Below are 24,035 nucleotides of genomic sequence, written 5' to 3'. Positions count from 1 at the left end.
ACCCCACAGGATTTTTGGGTGCTGCCGGGATCTTTAACTTCGGTACGAGGTGCATTGCTGCAGAGTGAATGAGGAAGCCAAAAAACACCCATGAGGGGGAGGGGGAGAGAGAGAAAGAGAGAAGCAACCAGCTTAACCATGAAAGTTATTTATTGCCAGATGATAACCATAGGGGAGCCAAACAAACAAAACAGTTATAATATTAAATCTAACTTACATTTGATTATAAAAGTCAGGTTTAGAGAGCTATAACTGATCACACAAGTCAGGATCAGAAGGCTATGCTGAGAGAGAGAGAGAGAGCTGGGTTCTCACCACTCCGTGAAGCTTGAATCAATCGGGGTTCCCAGGTGATGGTGGTAGCTCAGGGTCCGGAGTGCTGGGGATAGGCAGAGCCCCCAGCACGATCAGTCAGGAGAAGATGAAGTCCCAATGGAACTGATGCAGATTTTGGATCCAGGTATCAGAGCATTTACTTGAGGGTGGGTCGGGGTTTTTGCAGGGAAAGAACAATGGTTCAAGGGAGAACACTAGAGTTGTTTGTGGGTAAACTGATGGCTCAAGGGAGTATACCAAAGTTGTTTTGTTCAGGCTAGACAATAGGAACTGATCATTCCTGGCCAGGGGCTGTGTTCCTTCGAGGGAGCTCACGATGCAGTTAGGCAGCTCCACTATTTTGGATCCCAATAAAGGATTTATTACTAGAATTGGTCTGATAACTGCCGAGCTCGGTGTGTGCAGGCGTGGGTTCATTAACAGCTGGAGCAGAGATCCCCCATCATGCCGTGCTTCCCTGCTTTTCTGGTCCCAGAGTTCCGTGCAGGTTCTTGCCTTGGAATCTCTGTTCTCCATTCTGTATGCTAATGTGGATGCTTCCCTGTCCCATCTCTGATGCAAATGAGGCTAGGGGAGTTTCCTTAATCCTGTCACCCTTGTCCGGAGGGGTTTAGGTGGGTCTCCCACGGACTTTTCATTGCTTTTTGTAAGTCTTTCTTCTGATCGCCTTTGGTTCAAGTGGGGGGAGGGGGGAAAGGTCTTTCATGAGGCAGACAGGTTGGGTAGTGCGCCCTGGTTCCCCAAGAACACAGAGCTGATAGGTAACAAGGGCCCCGATCTTAGCTGAGGACTCTAGTCAGCACTGGAACATGGATAAGAAATGATGATAATAATTTGTGCTGTTGTTAGTGATCTCTTTAAACTCCCCGTATTTAAGGCTGCATTGTGATAAGCACTCAGAAGGCAGGAGATGCCAGAGTTAATGTTGCTGGTGCATGTGGTAGGTTCATATATAACTATCCACTAGGGGGAGACACAGACACACATTGCTACTCATATTAGAGGTTTGCTCAGGGCTAATTTTAAAGCCTGACATGAGCCCAACTAGACAATCAGAGGCTGATCCTGAGCACATTGGGTAGTTCTCGTACCCAGGCCGACCCGAAACCGACACTAGCTGGTCCTGTTGGGTTCGGGTCGTGTGCGAGGGTCTAGCCGCCAGCCCGGACTCCGTTTGCTTTATGTCGTTTCCTCTGCGGAGCCGCCAGGGCTAATTAACCCCCAGACCTGATCCCCCCCATCCTGGCCCAGTGCCAGCCACCCGGGCACGGTTGGTTCCCTCCTCCTCCCAGGTCGCTGCTCCCGATCCTGTGCAAGCGCTGCCCCTCGCTCTTGGGGCTCGGCCTGCTGGGGGGCTCCCCATGCCCACGATCCATCTCCGCCCACCTCCTGCTCCTGGGGTTGGCTTGGGGGCAGCTGTGTGCCCATGCTTGCCTCCCATTGTGCTGTGCGCTGTGACTGCTGGGCACACACACTTCGCGGCGCACAAAGCGCAGAGAGGTGGCAGCAGCTGGCAGGAGCGGGGCATGCAGCCACCACCACACCAACCCCCATAGGCAGAAGGAGGGGATCTGAGACTACCAAGCCTGCGAGAGTCGGGTTGTTTTTATACTTGCCCTGAAGCTGACACTGGCAGTCAAGTCCCATCGGGTTGCAAAGCTCTGACATGCACACCCTTAACGCTGGCCATCTGTTACAATCCTGTGCATCTTAATTAGCCACTCACCCGCTATTCCGCAAGTAACAGGAGGAGGCAGCAGTGCTGCCTAGTGGATAGCGCACTGGAGTGAGGATTCAGGACACCTGGTTCTGATCCTAGTTCTGCCACTGTCTTGCTGGGTGAGCTTGAGGAAGTCACTTCCCTGCTCGGTGCCTCAGTTTCCCCATCTGTAAAATGAGGATAGTGATGCTGACTTCCTGGGGTAAAGGACTCTGAGAGCTACTGACTGCAAGTGCTTTGTAGGAGCGAGGTGTTGGTGTGCGGGTGGCAGGGCCGGCTCCAGGCACCAGCAAAGGAAGCAGGTGCTTGGGGCAGCCAATGGAAAGGGGCGGCACATCCGGGTCTTCTGTGGCAATTTGGCGGCGGGTCCCTCAGTCCCTCTCGGAGCGAAGAACCCGCCGTTGAATTGCCGCCGAAGAATGAAGTGGCGCGGTTGAGCTGCCGCCGAAGTGCCGCCGATCGCAGCTTTATCTTTTTTTTTTCTCCCACTCCCGCCCCCCGCTTCGCTGCTTGGGGCGGCAAAAATGCTGGAGCCGGCCCTGGCGGGTGAGGCAAACTCAAGGGAACTGGGCAGTTCATTTTAAAGCAAAATCATTCACAGAACAGGGCCTTTGCAGGCACTGGCGTTTCCGCTGTTGCTCTGTTGTCAGATTGAATCTGGAACGGAGCGTCGTGTGCGAGCCTCTGTGAGTCTGGGCAGCGCAGTGCACAAGCGGGGCCCCAACCTTGGTACCCGTGGATACTGATAATTACGTCACCAAACCCGAGGCGTGAGGCCCTGCTGCTTCCCTGGCGGCGCTGCTAGAAGCACAGGGTTGTATCCCAGGGTGCAAAGCGCTGCTGCTGGGCTGGATGCATTCTGGTGGGTAGCAGAGCTGTGGGATTTGGGGGAGAGGGGATGTCAAACTCCCAGGCTTTCTGGTCCCCCATCGCAGTAGTGTCTCATACGTCTATCTGCCCAGTGCCATTATCCCCATGTTAGGGATGGGGAAACGAGGGCCCAGAGAGGCCAAGTGACCTGCCCAATGTTACCCAGGGAGTTTGTGACAGGGCAGGGAATTAACCCCAGGCCCAAGCAGGGGTCCTAGCCCCCGAGCCATCCTTCCCTCCCATGACCCCTCCTGCAGCAGGGACGCTGTGACACTATCTAACCACACACCTTTAACTTTTAGGCAAACCCGGAGTCCTCTTCTCCCGGACGCCACAGGTGCTCGTGGAAAGTCCCGTGGATCATGTGATCGGGTAACTAACGATGATGGGCCTCATCCTCAGTTATGCCACCCACCCCATTCGACTGCTCTGGGGAGGGGCCTTCCCAGGGGTGTAGAACTGGTGTAAGGGGAGTGCACTGCCCCCTGGCTACTTTGTCCCCCTGCAGGCCATGGGAAGGCTGCTCCAACTCATGCCAGGGAGGGCAAAGATTAAGGCCCTGTCGACACTCTAAAGTTGTCAACCCAAATCCACACACACACACCCCCAGTGGTGTAGTTAAGCCGACCTCACCCCTGCATAGACATGGACGTAGCTACTGCTTCTGTGGGAGGCAGATTAACGGAGAGACCCTACTGTCGCTGCAGCAATGTCTACACCAAAGCGCTACGGCTCGGCCGTTGTAGCATGGCAAATGTAGGCAAGCCCCTAAAGCCACCTACTCCCTGTCCCAACTGCAGGGACAGTGCAACTGAGCAATGGGCTTTAAAGAGTGGGGAGGCAGTAACTGGGCCTCAGGACACCTGGGTTCTGTTCCCACCTCTACCGCTGACCTGCTGTGTGATGACTAGAGCAAGTCATTTCCTCTCTTGCTGCCTCAGTTTCCCCTCCCACCCTGTGTCTGTTTAGGCTGTGAGTTCTTCAGGTCAGGGACTGTGGGTCTGCAGTGCCCAGCACGACAGGGGCCCCAAGCGCAGTTCAGCTCCCAGGCGCTATCAGAATACAAATAATAAATGTGCTTCTGGGGCAGAGTTGTTCACTGAGGCCATTCCCTAGCTTTTAACTCCACAGCCTTCATGCAAGGGGCCGTCTGGTATTGCCTAGGCTGGTTGGTGATTTCAAAGAAAAAAGTTTCCCCAGCTCCTGGAATTATTTGGCGCAACAGCCCTGAACTAGCATGCGCAGTGTGACGGACGGGCACTGAGGCTGGCACTACCCATTCCATGAGGTGGTTGAACCTCCTGCATTGGCGTAGTCACATGTGGGCTGGGGCATAGGGACTGTTTGAACAATCACAGAGCAAATGGTGCACAACAAGAGTCCAGAGCAGGAAGGCAGCTGGCGTGGTGGTGTGAAGCGAGGGGCTGTCGCTGCCTGTGCAGGGGTTAATACACTGGCCACTCTGTCCTGCCCTAGGGCCCTAGTGAAAATAACCGTGTGTGTATCATGAGGGACAGAGTCAGGGTTTGGAGAGCAGCCCCAGCGTGGGGGTGGGGCTGAGTCAGACCCACTGAGGTGAGTGACAACCCCCCTCCCCCTTTCTTTCGCCTGTTAGCCAGATCCCTCTCCAGGCCTGCTGCTCCTCCTGCGTGGGTTACAGACCTCCAGCTCAGCGATCTCTGCTCCTAGCTAGCTGGGACTGTTTATAACAGGGATCCCTCGCTCTGGTAGCCACCTCTGGGGTGGGTTTATTGAAGCTGGGGGGGTGAGTTTACAGCCCCAAACAAAACATCTCATGAGTCTGATCTGGGCTGAGTGTTGGAATAAATAAGCACTCTGCACACACACCCCTGTGATCCCCAGTCCTTTGCACTCACACTCCCCGTGACCCACTTGGTCCTTCTCCCACCTGTAGATAAACTAGGCCCAAAGATTCAGCTGCCATTTCCACCAGGAGGGGACCAGCCTGGATTTCTCCCCAAAACTCGTCAGGCACAAGCTAAAGATAGATTCCGCCTCCATTGCCAGAGCCAAAGTGCAGCGTTCAGCCCTCCCACCCATGATCGATATCATGTGATCCCGCTGCCCCCAGCAAAGATACAGCAAGGTTAGAGCCAGTCCCCATTGGCTTCCTGGGGCAGGGATCGATGGGGCAGGGATTTAATCAGTTCTTAAACAAGCAGTTGGGGAATATGGCTGGGGGGGGGTGGCCAGTGACAGTGAGTTGGTAGCAGCAGCCTCTCCCCAAATCCCTCACCACTGAGAGCCCTCCCCGTGATGCAAGGCCTTTCATGCCATCAATCCATTCCCTCTGCCCGCCCAGAAGTTTTTGTTGGGTGATGTAATCAAGCTGCTTTGCACACATGGGGAGGTGGACTGTGGCTTCTGGCCCTGTGGGGCTCTAGGGGCAGGGAAATCTCAGCTGGCTCCGTGGGAATGCCGGTGGCGTTGCAACTCATGTGCCAGGGCCTCACCCTTATGCTGAAGCATCAGTGATGCCTGCTTCACCCACGTCACTCTGATGTGGAGTCCGGCCGCCCCTCCTGTGCCGGGGGCGAGTGGGATCGACAGACCTCGTGCTGTTACCAATAGCAGGATCCAGCCCCCCCCATCTTTCCATAGCGCCAGGGCCTCGTGCTGCCTGGGGTTTTCCGGGGGCAGTGTTCAGTGGCTTGGCTGTGGCCAGGAGCAGCACAGTGTGTGTCTGGGGTGGGTGCAAAGCGTCCCACTCGCACAGGCTTTGTGCACACTGTGGCTGGAATGAGCCCGGGGTTAAAAAGCAGCGTGGGGAGGGGGCTGGGCAGGAATAGCTGCAGGGGATGTGAGTCTCCCTGCGCTGCTGGCAAAAGCCCAAGCTGGAAGGGAATCAGCCAGGGTCCCTGCAGGCTCCCCCATGATCAGGTGGGGAGCTGGACACTGAGATTTCAGGGGGTGGGACGGGCTGGTGGTGGCACACACAGGCGTGGGCCCTTCTCTGCACCCCAGACGCTCCCTGTGCAAGGTCACCCCGTGTAACAGCAGCCTCTGTGCCAGGCAGGGCGGGGAACTGCTCCCGCTAGAGCAGCTCCAGCCCCTGACGCGGTGTCTCTCTGCTGCCACCTGGTGGCTGCCCGTGAGCAGCCGAACCAAATGCTTCGGTGGCGGGAGGAAAACACTGTCACAACTGTCTTCGCGCATGCGCCTTAAAACAGAGTGTGACTAGTCTCCTATTGGTCACGGGTGTAGCCAATGGGGAGGCAGGCGCTGGGTTCAAACCAGGAAGTAGCCTCCATGTGAGTGAGCAGCGGCTGGGCCCCCGATGCCTCCGCCTCTCTCCTTACCCAGCCTCAGGTAGGGGGCGGGGCGGGGGCTGGCGCCGCGGTCGATGTTGCTGATTCTCCCCCCAGGGCCCTGCCATGGAGGAGGCTGAAGGACTTACATCCCACCCCTGACATACGCAGGTTACAATACACGTTACATTAATTACTGGAGATATGCAAGATGCACAGAGTTCCACATCATACAGTGACGCTCATTGCGAATTATGTTTCCCTTCTATCCAACTGCAAGGAGGAGGCCACTCCAACATTAATCTATAGCTACCTTACTGAGTCGATGACTGTACTCAAGTATTAATATGTAAATAACTAAAACAAATAAAATACCAACTGAAATGTATTAATTTTTGGATGTTTTCCTAATTTTTCAATATTGATTTCAATTACAACACAAGCATAAAGTGCACAGTGCTCACTTTATATTATTTTTATTACAAATATTTGCACTGTAAAAATAAATGTATGAGATAAATTGAAAAATACTAAGTACTGAAGTGCAATCTCTTTATGGTGAAAGTGTAATTTACAAATGGAGATTTATTTTTTTTAGTGTCATAACAGCACTCAAAAACAAAACACTGTAAAACTGTAGAGCTTACAAGTCCACTCAGTCCTACTTCTCGTTCAGCCAGTCGCTAAGACAAACAAGTTTGTTTACATTGACAGGAGATAATGCTGCCTGCTCCTTGTTTACAATATCACCTGAAAGTGAGAACAGGCGTGGCATGGCACTTTTGTAGTCGGCGTTGCAAGGTGTTTACATGCCAGATACACCCATTACCCACATACTGCATATATTTCATGTTATAGCAGTCTCGGATGATGACTCAGCACATGTTTGTTTTAAGAACACTTTCACAGCAGATTTGACAAAATGCAAAGAAGGTACTGATGTGAGATTTCTAAAAATAGCTACAGCACTCGACCAAAGGTTTAAGAATCTGAAGTGCCTTCCAAAATCTGAGAGGGATGAGGTGTGGAGCATGCTTTTAGAAATCTTAAAAGAGCAACACTCTGATGTGGAAACTACAGAACCCAAACCACCAAAAAAGAAAATCAACCTTCTGCTGGTGGCATCTGATTCAGATGATGAAAATGAACATGCGTCGGTCTGCACTGCTTTGGATTGTTATCAAGCAGAACCCATCATCAGCATAGAAGCATGTTCTCTGGAATAGTGATTGAAGCATGAAGGGACATATGAATCTTTAGCACATCTGGCACATAACTATCTTGCGACGCTGGCTACAATACTGCCCTGCGATCAACTGTTCTCACTTTCAGGTGACATTGTAAACAAGAAGCAGGCAGCATTATCTCCTGCAAAATGTAACCAACCTTGTGTTTGAGTGATTGGCTGACCAAGAAGTAGGACTGAGTGGACTTGTGGGCTCTAAAGTTTTACATTATGTATGGGGTGGATTGAAAAATATATTTTTTTGTTTTTTACAGTGGAAATATTTGTAATAAAAATAAATATAAAGAGAACACTGTATACTTTGTATTGTGTTGTAATTGAAATTAATATATTTGAATATGTAGTAAACATCCAAAAATAATTAAAATAAATTGTATTTTATTGTTAACAGTGCAATTAATTGCACTATTAATAGTGATTAATTACTTGACAGCCCTAAAATTTATTCAAGATTTTTAAATGCTTTTCTACATTTTTGTAACCCGCAGCATTATTGCCTTTGCTTAGCTGAAGGACTGAGTGGACTTGTAGGCGCTAAAGTTTTACATTGTTTTATTTCTGAATGAGGTATTTTTGTACATAATTCTACTTTTGTAATTTTAATACACTTTGTATTCTATGTTGTAATTGAAATCAATATATTTGAAAATGTAGAAAACAGCCAGACTTATTTAAATACAGGGTATTCTATTATTGTTGAATAGAGCGATTATTTTTTTAATTGCTTGACAGCCCTAGTAAGCAATATATACCAGATTCTATAGAGCAGACTTCTAAAGAGAGAGAGACAGACACAACTATTTTATTAATTTTTAGACTGAAAAAACAACACATCAGCTCTATGTACAAAAGAATAATGCAGGTTACTGGGGAGAGGCTTCATTCCACAAGAAGATCAAACTGCTCTGCTTCTTCAAACTGTGCATTCATTTGAGCAGCCCACTCATCCAGTTCAGATTTCTAGAGCAGAGGAAGTAAAAACAACAAAAAACTGTAATTACAACAAGCACAAGCTGATTGATACAGAGCAGCTAACAGAATGCAGGGGTCCCTGCTCCAAAGATTTCCCCATCCCTCAACTAGAGCACTTGAGTGATACTAGAATTCCCTTGAGGTCTGCCACCCAAGCAGGCAGTACTCACATCTATCTGGGGGATCCTCCTTTTCTTCCGTTTCTCTTTGGGGAAGGAGATGCCAGGAATGTTTGTGTCCCATTCCTTAGTGGAGCCCAAGGCATTGGGCTCCACTGGAGTCTCCTGGGCAGGGGAAACCTTACCCACTGGAGACACATCGGCCAGTGCATCAGGCACTAGGAGCTTCTCAAAGCCAAAGAGTGAGCACTTCTTCTGGGCGAATGTGGGTGTGGACATGTCCAAGCTGGGTGAGGCATCCAGGCGGCTGTAGGATCGGCGCACTTTCTTAGACATCAGCACATCCCTCTCATCCTGAGGAGGAGAGTCACATACATTGATGCTAACTGTAGACAGGGCAGCCTTCTCCACCAGGCCTGAGGCATTGGCAGGGAGAGATGATGCTAAGACTGGGTTAGCATCAGTGCTTCCACAGCCTTTGGCCTCGCTGCTTTCCACTGGGAAGTTCTCCTTTCCTGCCTTCTGGGAGATCTGCAAGGAAAGGAGATGGAGTTAATCCCTTTTTCTCCCTCACCAATACAGCTAACCTATGGAACTCCCAGCCACCCCCCTACCCCCACTGGCGGGGCCAATCAACACTTCAGTCTCAGGGCTGTCTAAAGGAAGTAGCTCAGCCCATATTTACTTTAAGTTAAAGCAGGTCTGTCAAAGTTCAAGGTCTGCCAAGTCTGAGGCTAGTGCCCTAAGTCACCGGGACCATCCTTCCCCTGATATCCAGTATACTAGCAAAGCCCAAAGGAGAACATAGACAGTTACCCTGGGGCTGCGCCGTGGAGTCCAAGCAGTACCAGTCATCTTGGAGGAACAAATGAATTCAATTAGTGTGTAGCCAAAAGACTGTGGGAGGAGAAGGGGAGGAGGGGCGCAAAGCAAGACAAAACATTTGAACAACACTGAGGCTAGACGTGCACATACAGAGCATGGACACTCTTATGGTGTGTTTAGAAATACCAGACCCAATGCTACTTGTTAGGACACTCATAAAAATCAGATCATTTCCCAAACATCAGATGTCTCAGTTCAGAACTTGACAACTCTCAGAAGTGGGTGTCTGGGATGAGATATGTGCTCAGCAACACATAGGGAATGTAACTCGACAGGCTGTCAGGTATATAATTATGCCATATCACCACAGTGGGGCTTTTCATTTTACTCCACGCCAGCTTAAGGAATCAAGAATTAATAATTGAAACAAATGTTTCAAGGTTACAATAACTTACGCATGGGGTTTGTTCTGCTTCAGTCAAAGCAACAGCAGGCTGGAAGGCAAAAGAGAAATTAATACAATTTACACCAGCCAAACAAGTCACATCAGCCACAAAAATGATTTTTTGGGAGGTGGGGGGAGAGAGAGAGGAGGAGAAAATGCCTGACAGTTGGATACAAACTAAACTGACTGAGCTCTTTATCAAAAAGATGGAGGAGTTACTTACCTGGTATAGTAACTTGAATTCTTCAAGATGTCGCCCCCTAGGGGTGCTCCACATCAGGACACACGCGGACTCTTGACCAGAGATTTGTGTCCACAGCTCCACGCTTGCACCCCAGAGACCCTTGTGCCCAGATCTGAGAGTGTATAAGGAGGGGCGGACCTGAGCCCACTCAAGTTCCTTCTCAATCACAAAAGTCCCAAGAAAGAGACTCTTGAGGCCAAGGGGAAGGAGAGCAGGTAGTGGATCACCCACAGGGAGACACATCTCGAAGTGAGGCCCCAGTGCGAGGAAGTGGAATCAGTACTGCTCGAAGGACAGCACCACCAAAGGCTGCATCGGTCCTGGAATAGGGCACAAGAGAGTAATGCTGGTAAAATGTGTGCGGCAAAGACCAGGGGGCTGCCTTACAGATGTCTGAGATGGGTAAATTTTTGAGAATGGCTACAGAGGTAGATTGAGCCCTGGTGGTACAAGCAATAACTTTTGGAGCGTGGGATGAACCCCTGAAAACTCACAGCATGATAGAACACAACCTGCAAACCGCATGGACAGTTTTTGGGTGGAGATCGGATGTCCCTTAATTTGTTCTGCTACAGAGGTGAAGAGTCAAGGGGAAACCTGAAAAGGGCCTAGTCCTGTCGAGGTAAAAGGCAAGAAGTAAAGTGAGGTCTCATGGCAGAGTTAGTTCCTTGATAGGAGGGAAGATGTTGAATAGGCCTTTGATAAATCTTGCAGGGGTGGGGTGGGGGCAAAGACTGAGAACCCTTCTCTGGGAAGGTGAGAAGCTGTGATGGCAGCTAGGTAAACTTTGATGGAGCTCAGCAATAAGTCTGTGGTTTTTAAATTCAGCAGGTAATCGAGATTGTGAGGTAAAGAGCATTTTACAGGAAGTAGAGCCATCAAGTAGTCACGCTTTGAGAGGAGGGCTGCAGAAAAGCACTCACACTTGTATGCAATGTGATAGGCACTAGTACCATAGTTTTATGGCTTTGGTGTACAAGGACTGGGATCTTGCTCCTCCATGCTGATTGATGTAACACTGCTACGCTGTTGTCCTTGATGTATAGTAGGAAGTGAGGGCAAGTGTAACTGGCTGTTCTGAGCTCCAATATGTTGATATGGAGGATCGCCTCCTGAGTGGTCCATTTGCCCTGAACTGTGAGGTTTTGGGAGTGTGCACCCCAACATGTGACAGTCATCTGTGGTGATGATCTTCATTGAAGGATGCTGTACAAACAGAGCTCCCAAGCACACTTTTTGTGGGTCCTTCCACGAGTTCAGATAATCAAGGCCCTTCTGAGGTACTGACATCCGCTTGGATAGGTTGTGTCTGTAGGGGGTGTCAATGGTTCTCAACCATGTTTAAAGACACCGAAAATGGGAGTCGTGAACATATAGACTGCCACATGGTCCAAATCTTCACAGTGGTTAGTGGACTCTGTTGGATTATTGAAACAAGGTTGGACAGGGGGGTGAATCTGTCCCTGGATAAGTATGCTCTGGTGGAAGGAGTCCAGAGTGGCCCAGATTAAGTCTATATGTTGTGTGGGTGTTAGGTGGAGACCCAGCAAGTGAAACAGAGACGGTCTTGCTGGTTGCTCTCTGTGCTTTGGGAAGTGAGTGGCCTTTCAGGAGCTAGTCATCTAGGCAGGAAAAGATGATGATGCCTATCTGGCAAAGATAGGCTGCTGTGGCTGACAAAACTTTGATAAAGACCCTTGGACGGGGAGGGGAATGGTGGAGAGGCCGAAGATTAGGACGCAATGCTGGCAGTGTCCTTGCCTACCACAAAACATAGGAATTGTTTGTGTGAGGGATGAATGACACCATGAAAATAAGGTTGAGGGACACAAACCAAACTAATCTCCCAGATTCAGAAAGGGAATTATTGTTGCTAGGGTCATCATACTGAACTGTTGGGAGCTAATGAAGATGTTTAAAGTCCTGAGGTCTAGAATTGGTCTCCTCCACCCACCTACCCACTCCCATTTTCTTCAGGACGAGGAAGTACAGAGACTAGAACCCTTTCCCAATGAAGTCCAGTGGGACAGGTTAGATCATCCCCAGAACTAGGAGGGATTGTACCTCTTGTCTTTGTGGAGGGAGGTAAAGGGGTCCCTGAAGAGGGACAGGGAGTGGGAAGGAGCTCAACTGGATGGAACAGACTATGGAAATTACTTCTAGAATCCATCTGTCCAAGATGACGAGCTCCCAGGAAGGTAGGAAATGGAGGGGAATAGATGCAACATTGGATCTGGAGTGGGAAGTAGTTTGTGATCCTCACCCAATTGGTCACAACGGACATTTTGAAGTCATTGCTGGCTGGGACATTGCTGATGGAGAAGGCCCTTTCTTAGGGAATTTGTGCTTCTTCCAGGGAGGTCTCGTCGGCTGGTAGTGGACTGGGCAAGATCATTGAGCCGTCTGCGACCTGCTGTATTTTCTTTTCATTGCAGGTGTACATAGAGATGCCCAGAGATTTTAGTGTCGCCCGGGAGCCCTTGAGAGAATGGAGGGACCCATCTGTGCCATCACTAAACAAATTGAGGTCTTCAAAAGGAAGATCCTTTACAGTATTTTGTACCTCCTGGGGATGGCTGGAAGACCGTAGCTAGGAAGTTGGGTGTATGACTACTGCTGTAGTCAGGTAACATACAGCTGTGTCGGTAGCATCTAGCGAGGCTTCTTCTGCAATGAGGACCTGAAATTGTTCTCTGTGCTCCTGAGGCAAGTGTTCATTAAAAGATGAAATTTTTGAATAGACATTCAAGTCATATTTAGCCATCAGGACTTGATAATTGGCCACTCTGAACTACCAGGGGGCTGAGGAGTGCTTCTTAGGGTCCGGAAGGTCCAGTCATTTTAGATCCTTATCAGATGTTGTGGAACAGAACTGATGTTGCCTGGTCTGTTTGTTAGCAGCCTCCGCCACCAGAAAATTGGGAATCAGGTAGGAGAAAAAAAAAATACTCAGTCCTGCGGGGAGGAGGATGTAATACTTTTTGTCAGCTTGTTTACACATAGGTGGGACAGTGGCTTCAGTTTGCCACACCATCCATGCTGAAGTAAGCAAAGCAAAACTTCCTTGCTGAGCAAAGCAGTCTTGCCCTGAGGAAGTGAATGAAGGCTGTTCCAACATGGAGTGTTGGGTCTCCTAAATCTCCTCTAATGAGACATATAAGGTGCCTGCTACCCTTTTCATGAGTTCTTCAAAGGCCTTGAAGTCATTAGGCTAGAATGGGGGGCGGGGGGTCACAGCCTCATCTGGTGATAAGGAAGATTTGTGGGAAGGTGATGTTTCTTCCTCTTCCACTGATTTCTGCTCTGGGGGAGGTATCCAGGGGTGGCAGGACCTAGGGGCATTGGTTGATGATCCTTATGTCCTCTTTTGGGATGGGACCCTTTAGAAAGGGTCGCCTAAGGAGTAAGCCCATTGTGGTGGGACTCCAAGGTTGTCCTTGCCATGGTAACCGGGCGTACTTCCTGCTATGAGCTCCTTTTTCAGTGTGAATCTCTAAGGAGGGAGATTGGAAGGGGGAGGAACCATATACAGACACTTCTGAGTCAGATGGGGTGTTATCCTCTGTATCCACTGGGGGGTGGTCAGGGGTGTAGGTACTGGTGGTCAGGGTGGTACCAGGCCCTGGGAAGAGACCTGAACTTGTGTCAGTACTGAGGTTAGAAAGGGAGGCTGGTGAGGTGGTACAGGAGAATGTTATAACGGTACGAGCTGAAAGTATTTCTCAGAGCCCTCAAAGATTGCACAGGGAATGTGTCAGTACCAGTTGAAGAAATGGACAGAGGGTAAGTAACAGTGGGGAGTATCTCTCAGTACCTCTTAATAACGATGATTTGGGCTCTTTGAGGATTCAGAGGTCCTCATAACATAGGAGCCTGGATGGTACTGGGGCCTGCAGATGTGGTTCCTAACGGACACCGTGATGCTTCATCTCAAGCCACAGACAGTTGAGAAGGAACTGGAGTGGCAGCAGGTCCATCTCCCCCATATACTCTTGCAATGGGCACGAGGGTGTCTGGGGTGCAGACCCACGGACACTGTTGACAAAAATCTCCAGTGAAGAGCGCACGGGCGTGTACGTATCCGGACATGGAGCACCTATAGGGATGCTTCTTGAAGAAGAACAAGAGGTGACTCAATTACGGCATATAAATACTTTCACCAGGAAAAAAATCCCAGGTACTAAAGGGTTCTTTAGCAGTCTAGAGGAGAAAGGCAGAATAAGAACCAATGGCTGGAAGTTAAAGCCAGACACAATCCAATTAGAAATGAGCCATGCCCCAGCCTTCAATTTTTTTTTTTTTTTTTTAAATAGAAGGTGATTAACTGGAACAAACTCTGAAGGGAAGTGGTGGATTCTCCATCTCTTGATATCTTTTCTGGAAGATGCTTTAGTCAAACAAGTTATTGGGCTCAATGCAGTGGTAACTGGGTGAAATTCTCTGGCCTGCATAACAATCCAGGTGATCTAATGGTCCCTCTGGCTTTAAGATCTATAAGGTGGGCTACATAGATTAGAAAATAGCTTTCAAAATCCACATCCACATCATCCCAGTTTCCCAAATTCCTGATTTTTCCTGTATTGTAACAGTTGAGAATCTCTTTATGAGATGTGGCAGTCAGAATAGGAATATGTTAAGTCTAAACTGGTGATCACGCAGTAGCTGCGCCATTAATAACTTTTCCAGACAAGTAGCAGTACAATATACACTAAGAAATGTAGTATTGGAAGGGATCTGTCATCTAGTCCATCCACCAGCGCTGAGGCCGGACCAAGTAAACCTAGTAAACATTCCTGACAGGTGCTTGGCTAACCTGTTTTTAAAAACCTCCAATAACGGGGGTTCCACAGCCTCCCTGGGTAACTTATTAACTATCCTTAGGGTTAGCAAGTTTTTCTTAGTATCTAACCTGAATCTCCTTTGCAGCACATTAAGCCGATTACTTCTTGTCCTGCTTTCAGTGAATGGGGAAAACAATTGATCACTGGCTTCTTTATAACAGCCCTTAATATATTTGAATATTGCTATCAGGTCCCCCTCAGTCTTCTTTTCTCAAGACTAAACATGCCCAAGTTTTTCAATCTTTCTTCATAGGTAGGATTTTATCATTTTTTGTTCCTCTCCTCTGGACTCTCTCCAATGTGTCCTCATCTCTTTTAAAGTGTGGCAGCCAGAACTGGACACAATATTCCATCCGAGACCTCGTCACTGCCAAGCAGAGTAAGCCAATTACCTCCCAAGTCTTTCATATGACATTCCTGTTAATACACCCCAGAATGATATTAGCCTCTTTTGCAAATGCACTACACTATTGGCTTATATTGAATTTGTGATCCACTAGAACCCCCAGATCCTTTTCTGTAGTACTGTACTGTGACCTAATAAGTTATTCCCCATTTTATATTTGTGCATTGATTTTTTTCCTTGCTAAGTGTAGTACTTTGCTCTCAAATCAACAAAATTAAATTCAGTAAAGACAACTGCAATTTATCAGGGCCATTTGAATTCTAATCCTGTCCTCCGAAGAAGGAAATTAGGTTGCTTTGGCATGATTTGTTCTGGACCCCTGCATTCTGTTACCTAGCTACAATAAATATCTGCTGAGATGCACTAGTCCCTAAAGAGTGTACAAGTCTCTACCAGGAGACTATCTCAGTTGAACTTGCTGGGCACAGCTCACAATGTAGAGCAGAAGTGCTGGAGCCCAGACACTCAGTCTAGGAGGCAGTGCGGCCTACCCTGGAGAAAGGAGTGGGACTCCTTAGGGATCTGCCACGCTAAAGGGGGGCTTTCCAAGAGACTGTTTAAAAGCTGGGGTGTAGCTGTGGATCCATGACAGAACCTACCTACCAGTTCTCTGAGTTTGCTGAAGTCTGATTTTTAAAGTCCATACATTAAATGAATAAAGATGGAATTCATTCCAAGTCAGATACAACATCTCGGCTTCATAATGGGTCGCGGGGGGCTGTTGTCTAATGGTCAGAGCAGTGGACTGGAAATCAGGCTTTCTGGGTTCTCTTCCCAGTTCTGGAAGGCAGTGTGTCTAACGAGTACAGAAAAAGGGTGGGGAGCCAGGACTCCTGGGTCCTATTCACAGCCTTGCATGATCCTGCCCAAGTCATTTAAGTACTCTTTGCCTCACCTGTAACATGATACAGAAAACCTGCTGCAGAGCCAGAACTAATAGTCGGTGTCCTTCCACCCAGCCCACTCTGCTCTAAATGCTAGCTAGCACTCCTTTCCAGAGCTGGAAACAGAAACAAACGAGGTTTGCCTTTCCTTTCTCAATGGGCTGTGTTGGAATTATTAATATTGATATGGGAAACCACCAAACACTAATTTAACCATAAATTCCTTTATTAAATCCCAAGGCCAAATGATATTTATACAGTTGATCTAAACGTGCCTAAAAAGTCTAACTAGTAAGCAAGTTACTGCATCCAAATAGTAACAAAACGTTTATGAACTTTTGATCGAGATACTTATAAATGGGCTAAACCCCGGGGGTGCTTAGACCCATATTGATCAGTTCCAGTGTGGTTAGGCAGGTATTAGCAATGAACCCTTTAAAAGTTTACTTTTTATACCCTTTATCAAACAAGCGATGTCATTGCCAATTACTGACTTCAGCTAAAAATCAATTTGAGACTATTCACCCTTATTCCAAGTCTTAATGCAGATAAGATTTACAGCCTCCTTTCTTCGCAAGGCCTTGTCTTTCTTATCTTCTCTCCCCACCTCCTCCCTTGCTTACTAGCACAACAGTGGGAAGGTTTGGGCTTGTTTCTTTTAAGACAGTTTTTCTTTGTCTTGTTACTGCAGCTCTTTATTTTATTAGTTACTTTTAAAACCATACAACCTTCCCACACCACAAGTAATACTAATTATTTTCATGGCCTTCTTTTACTTGCTGTTTGGGACAGACACAGACACCCCCACAACCAAACGTATGCTAACTTTAGTTCTTTATTCTTGTACTTATCCTACAGGCTGGAAAGCGATGCTTGGTCTGTGGCTGGTTTAGAGTTGGGGAGTATAATCAAAACAGATTTCAGTTCACGTGCGTACACAAACAACAGCGACAGGAAGGTTTGACTCACAGACCTGCTGTTTTCGGGGCATGATCTTTTTCACCATGATCGATCGCTTCACTACTGGAGCTGGAAGCTGCATAAATAGGATAAAAGAGACAAGACTTCTTGTTTGTTTCTTGTACTGTAGCAGAGCCTAGGACCCCATTTCACTACATGATGTACACAGAACTACAAAAATGGCCCCTGCTTCACAAAGCTTCCAGTCCAAGCATAAGACAAAAGAGACAGATGTGCTCAAGGAAAGAAAGGTCAGACTGGAACACAATCATCGTTGACGACCCACAGCTGTAGCCCATTGAGCTAGCTTTAGCATTTTATTTTACTTAACAGTAACGCAAGGAACTTACAGGCCTGTATCCTGTAAGACATTAGCTTACCCAGTTACCATAATAAGGCTTTGAGGCCCATGAACTTATAGATAAATGGCCCGACAGTGACCCTGAGGTTTGGGGAACTGGGAATAGTGTGCTTAAAGCAGAGAGTTTGTACAACATAATACCAGGTAACCACAGGAACACTGAACTGATACTAGATTTGGATATTTTAGGATAAAATGTTGGCAAACGCTTAACTGCAAACTGGCCTTGGCAACGAATTGATGTATATGACAATTAGTTGAAACCATTACTATACTAATCTATAGGATAAGGACACCCCAACATAATTAGGGTGAGGAAGTTAGATATGGACAAGGGAGGCTGGGCATTTGTGTGGCTCTGTAACAGGCCAGACCATCATGTAACAGGGGATCTGGACCATCGGACTTCTTTGGCATGCCAGAGACAGAGCAGGACTGTTGTCTCTTACCGCCAACTTCCCAAGGAAGGGTGTGAGTATATATGCAAGGAATGGTACAAAAGATAAAGTCGTGATGGTCCTTCTACCTCTCCTGAGGGTCCAGGTGGCAGAAGCTCTTAAGCAGCTTTCCTGGTAATCAGCCTGTGACCCAGGGACCCCGTGATGCCAACTGGCAGGGGGCACGGGGCAGAGGGTATAGCCTTTTTACAGGGATCTCCTGGGTCAGATGGCTGCATAGTAGTTCACACCAAAGGGTGGCATATGAGGTAGCCCATTGGCCATCATAATCATTACAAAACGTATGAACAGATATTGAAGAAGTTATGTATCTACACTGAAAATTATGCTATGAAGGTTTTGGAGTTAAGGCAGGTCACCAGAAGGTGACATACCTTGGAAATGTTCCTTTCAGGTAGGAGATGATAAACACCTATCTCCCTGTCTAGCCATTTGTATACTGTTTGCCTATTTGCACACTGAGCCAAGTACACACTGAAAGATTGTGAAATCTACAAGAGAGGAAATCTCCTCTCCACAGTGTAACAGAGAGCAGGGGATGTCCTGTTTACAAATAAAGACAAAGGATTGTTCTGGGATATCTTAGGGTGAAAAGGAACACACTGAATCTTTCATCTAGCACAGGGGTCCTCAACCTTTTTCTTTCTGAGGCCTTGTCAACATGCTAAAAAAAATTCCACAGCCCACCTGTGCCACAACTACTGTTTTTCTGCATATCCAGTAGATTAAAAGCCAGGGTTGGTGTTAGGGGGTAGCAAGCAGGGCAATTGCCCAGGAGCCCTGTGAAGTTAAGTTGTTCTGGCTTCGGCTTCAAGCCCCCGGCAGGGCTCGGGCTTCAGCTTTTTGTCCTGGGCCCCAGCAAGTCTAACGCCGGCCCTGCTCTCTGGTTTATTTTGGCAGACCCCCTGAAACCTGGCTGAGAACCACTGATCGAGCAGGCGGACTGACAGCGTGCTGTCTCATGAAAGGAGGGTCCCAGCCAGCCTGGCTGAAAAGCTCTACAAGGATTTTGGGTGAGCAGTACTCTACCAGACATGACAGTATCTTGTTAATTAAGTCTAGGTCTGGAATGTGTGTTATGATTTTATTTTATATGTCACCATTTGTTTCCAATACTTGTACTTGCTACTATGGTTTGTTAAATAAACTTATACTTGATTTCACTATAAGCATATCTCAGTGCTGTGTATGAAGCAGAGCGGTGATCCTCAGGTGGAACTGGTAAGCTGAGCTGTACTGCTTCTTTGAAAGCAGCAAATCTGTGAATACTGCGAGTGTCCAGGGCAGCAGGAGCTGGTGACTCCAGGGAGACACTCAGAGGGCTTGAGTGTGCCAATTGCTAGCTTGTAGAGTAACAGCAGGGCCTGCGAGGCCCTGAGGGGAGGGCTTGTGTTGCCCATGGCTGGTGAAGTTAGGGAGGCTTGGAAATAGGTAAAGAAAAAGGTTATGGTTTGTTGTTTTCCATTGATTTATTATGGGTAAGGGAAATAGAACATAAAGGACAGGATGAGTAAGCCAGAGACATGCCAAACATACCAAACCACAGTTGGAAAAAAACTGTGCACAGATCATAGCCTGGAAGCTACAGGGAAAATAGTAGAGGGGATAAAAATCTCTATTCATGCAATATGATAAGCATCATGGAGAACTGATTCATCCATCGAAATTACCTGAAGTTGAGTGGGAGGTGCAGGCTTAGGAAACCAGCCTGGCACAGGTCCCAGAGGGGCAGCCCTCCAGTTAGAACTGGCCAAGAGGGAGATCATAAACGGGAAGCAGCAGAGAAAGCAAAAAGCGGAAAGCAGAGGAGCGAAAGCAGGTCACAGAAGTTAAAGGAAGGGAGAAGGAAAGGCACCACAAGCTTAAAAAACAGAACTCTCAGCCCACAAGTAATCCTCCTTGGGATCACCCAGCTGGGTGAAACTGCCTGAGTTACAGGGAGAGAGAGTCCACTGAAGAATATGGCCACCTTTGAAAGGATAGGCAGGATGCACATAATCCCTGCTGAACAGACTTGGCCATCTTACCTCCCAAATTGACTGGCAAAGCCTTATAAATATTTAATCCAGTCATTCTCAACCTGCAGCGAGTGGGCTGCTTGTGGCCCAATGAGCACACAGCTGCCCATGTGACATCCTGAGGCCATACAGGGAGTATATAGTGTGAATGTGGCCGCATAACACACTGAAAGCTGCATATGTGGCTCACAGTGGTAAATAGGTTGAGAACAACTGGTTTAATTATGGAAATAATGCTATGTTGTATAATTGGTTTAAGGAGCCGGCGTTAGAAAAGTTTCAAATTACCCCATAGATATATCACCTAAAGTGTAGAAATCTAACAACTGGATAACAGGAAATATGGTGAAATGGAGAAAATAGATAAAAAGTAAAAGGGGAGAAAATGATCACCGGTTGATAGATCTATTTGCTCAGGCGCAGTTCTTTGGTGTCTGCTCTAATGAGGTGAGGGCAGAGGTGTGGGAAATGTCCCCAGCAACTGTGGAAGAGGCAGCCAGTGCTGCTGACTTATACCTGCAAGCGAGACCATTCCTAGAGCACAAGTCCCAAAAGGAAGGGCAAAAGCCTGGGGTAAAAGGGAGACCCTGGTTTGTTCCTAGGGAAAAGGAAGAAGGGGAGGGGAAGAAGCACATGCAATTCCAGTACAGGACCCCTTCTGGTAACCCTAATGATCAGATCCCAGCCTGAGGGAACAGTCCAAAGTATTTTCTCTTATGTGGGTCCCTAGAACACACGCACAAACAATGGGGAGTCCAAATACAATGCCTGATCTATCCAAGTTAATGCAGCTACCCTCAGTTCAGGGCCTTCAGTGATGCCAAAGGGGGTTCTAGTTAAATTTTGTGCAGTCTGACCTCCTGGAGGTAGATAAAGAGTGTATTAGGGAGGCCAAGGTAAATGGTCAAATGTGCCGGGGAGGAGAGACATTTGGGATGGAGAGACATCATCACATACCTCCTCTACTCAGGAGGTATGTCATTAAGGAGGTGGATATGCTCCCGGGAAAGAGGTAAAACTCCTGGCCTTGGGGCAGTTTAGAACCAGGGTGTCTTTAGCTCCCATTGAATTAGAGTGGGAAGGCTTAAGGGGTACTTTGAACGTAGGAGTTTTTAAGAATTTACTGGCTGATGTATTGGTGGGAAATGACAGAATATCACTGGCCAAGGCTATTAGTATTGTGTCCCAAAGGTCCCAGAGGTAAATGCTGTGGGGGGCGGGGACGGGTGTGCGTGTGAGAGGCAACCTAACCAGCAGAACACAGCAATGTGTCTAAAGGGGAGGGAAATGAGGAGTCGTCCTCCCCCCCTTACCTGAGACAGCTCTCAGTACAAGCAAGAGCTAAATGGAGTTTGCTGCAGAACGAACAGCAGACATCTCCTGGGGGAGCATAAGGGAGGCCATCCTCAGTAATGACCCAGATAGAGAGCACAGCAGGAGGCCTTCAGAAGAGGGAAGGATTTAAAGGGAAGCCTCGGTTGGGGAAAACAGAAGTCCCAGGGAGCCCTACAAATAATCATTCCCACGAAGCATTGTGTGGAGTTAAAGCTTTTAGCCCAAAACTGCCCTTTCGCTGGTCACTTAGGAATGGAGGAGACATATGAAAGGCTAAAGAAAAATTTCTATTAGCCCCATATTCAAAATGAAGTAGAGGAATACTGCAAGCCTTGTGACTTCTGTCTCTGCCAGGCTCCTTTGCATCCTTTACTGGCAACTGAAGCAGCATTTTTCAGGCTTGCTATGAACATCATAAGGCCTGTACCCAGACCAACTCAGAGGGGGAAAATGTATATTATTGGTGGTGGATTTTGTTACCAGGTATCCAGAAGCAGTTGCTCTGTCAAATGTGGAAGCTGAAACTGTTGCTAAGGCACAGTTCTCCATATTCAGCAGGTGGGCTTTCCAAAAGAGGTCTCATCAAATAGTGGATCAGATTCCACGTCCCAGCTATTTGGAGATTTATGAAGAATGTGTGGGGAAAAATACCACCCAGAAACAAATGGATTAATTGACAGGTTCAACTGGATCCTAAAATCCATGCTAGGAATGTAAGTAAACAGGGATGTGGTGTTACTCTATCTGTTTGCATATCAGGAGGTGCCCCCAGAGTCCATAGGGCTTGCCCATTTGACCTCCTGTATAGAAGAATGGCCAGAGGTCTCCTGGATCTCATTAGAGACTCCTGGGAGGGTGGCACTGAAGCAGAGGGGGGAACCCCTGAATATGTGCAGGGGTTCGGGGAGGATTTAAAATCCATGATGGGGATAGTGCAGCAAAGCCTCACTTTTTAAAAGCCAGGTTGCTCAGAAAGAATGATCTGATCACAATACCTGTGATCAATCATTTCATGTGGGGGATTTAATACTGGTGCTAGACCCTGTAAATAAAGTACAAAATGCAAAACTCATGAGAGGGGCCTTTTGAGGTGGTAGAAAGGGTTTAATGATGTTACCTATAATGTCCAAAGGCCCAACAGAAAGGTAGCAGCTCAAACGGCATATAAATAGGTTAAAAGTGTATCACGATCATACAAACCACTTGGGAATTGTGCTGAAGAAATTCAGATATGCAGGTCTCATAATTACAGCATCAAAGTGTAAGACGGGGCAGTCAAAGTCCCTTATCTAGGTCACTGGATTGGAGGGGGTCAGATCCCTTAAAAGTGGAATCCATTGTTAACTGGCTTGTGCCCTGTACCAAAAAGCCTGTTGAGTTCTCCAGGATGGGAAATCGAGCTTTTTGGGGCTGGTATAACCTACTCCAAACTCTCCCACAGCTGGATTTGGGAACTAACAGGGATGCATTATTACTCACTGGGCTCCCCACCATCTTCTTCTCCACCAAAGGTTTCCTCTGGGAACCACGCCTGGTAGGAGACCCTGCGATCCTCTCGGACCTGCGCCTCGGAGGTGGGGAGACAGCATCTGAAAGTGAGGGAGAGAGAAAAATTTTGAAAGCTGGTTGTTCTCACTGCATGGGGAAGCCCCTTCATCCAAACTACCAATGTGGGGACATTTAACTGCTTCTCAGTACTTTCCTACCTCCTGGTGTTTGCCTTCTTATATGCATAAGATGTTAGGAAGCTGTGAAATACCCTCCAGTCCTGCATCCTACCCCAAGGAGTTCTCTAACCTGAGGGAGACATTCCCATGCACCTTGCTCCTCCAATGGAACCCCCTCTCCCCACATCCTGATTCTCCAAGGACCCCCCTCCCAGCCCTTAGGAAACATGCCCTCAAATCCTGGGAGCATCACTTCCTCCTCAGACCCTGCTCCCCAAGCCCATCAGCACTCCTATGGAGAGGAATCCCATGCACCGCTACAGGCTGGGGACCCGACTGGCTAAGCAGCAGTTCTGCAGAAAAGGACTTGGGGATTACATTGGATGAGTCAGCAGTGTGCCCTTGTTGCCAAGAAGACTAATGGCATATTAGGCTGAATTAGTAGGAGCACCGTCAGCAGATCGAGGGAAGTGATTATTCCCCTCTATTTGGCACTGGTGAGGCCACATCTGGAGTATTGTGTCCAGTTTTGGGCCCCCCACTACAGAAAGGATGTGGACAAATTGGAGATAGTCCAACGAAGGGCAACAAAAATGATCAGGGGTCTGAGGCACATGACTTACGAGGAGAGGCTGAGGGAACTGGGCTTGTTTAGTCTGCAGAAGAGAAGAGTGAGGGGGGATTTGATAGCAGCCTTCAACTATCTGAAGGGGGGTTCCAAAGAGGATGGAGCTCGGCTGTTTTCAGTGGTGACAGATGACAGAACAAGGAGCAATGGTCCCAAGTTGCAGTGGGGGAGGCCTAGGTTGAATATTGGGAAACACTATTTCACTAGGCGGGTGGTGAAGCACTGGAATGGGTTACCTAGGGAGATGGGGGAATCTCCATCCTTAGAGGTTTTTAAGGCCCGGCTTAACAAAGCCCTATCTGGGATGATTTAGTGGGTGTTGGTCCTGCTTGGAACAGGGGGTTGGACTAGATGACCTCCTGAGGTCTCTTTCAAACCTAATCTTCTATGATTCTTCCTTGTATCCTGCTCCTCCTGGAATCCCCCTAAGA

The 24,035-nt window shown here is 48.0% G+C and overlaps 1 protein-coding gene across 1 annotated transcript in view; it reads right to left on the bottom strand.

Annotated features, from left to right (window-relative positions):
* Positions 1-8,227: 8,227 nt before the first annotated feature.
* CDCA5 (cell division cycle associated 5) overlaps positions 8,228-24,035 on the bottom strand; it is a 16,077-nt gene continuing 269 nt past the window's right edge. Inside the window, exons 2-7 of the mRNA XM_024193579.2 lie at positions 22,789-22,898; positions 17,151-17,213; positions 9,813-9,851; positions 9,349-9,387; positions 8,584-9,063; positions 8,228-8,401 (exon numbers count right to left, since the gene is read on the bottom strand). Of these exons, the coding sequence (XP_024049347.1) occupies positions 8,321-8,401; positions 8,584-9,063; positions 9,349-9,387; positions 9,813-9,851; positions 17,151-17,213; positions 22,789-22,898 (812 nt within the window). The 3' untranslated portion in view covers positions 8,228-8,320. The remainder of the gene's footprint in view (positions 8,402-8,583; positions 9,064-9,348; positions 9,388-9,812; positions 9,852-17,150; positions 17,214-22,788; positions 22,899-24,035) is intronic.

The sequence above is a fragment of the Terrapene carolina genome, unplaced genomic scaffold, assembly GCF_002925995.2.
Source record: "Terrapene carolina triunguis isolate 2854851 unplaced genomic scaffold, T_m_triunguis-2.0 Scaffold89, whole genome shotgun sequence".
Classification (NCBI taxonomy): domain Eukaryota; kingdom Metazoa; phylum Chordata; order Testudines; family Emydidae; genus Terrapene; species Terrapene triunguis.
Note: the sequence above shows the minus strand (reverse complement) of the source record. Positions and strands in the feature narration are given on the sequence as shown.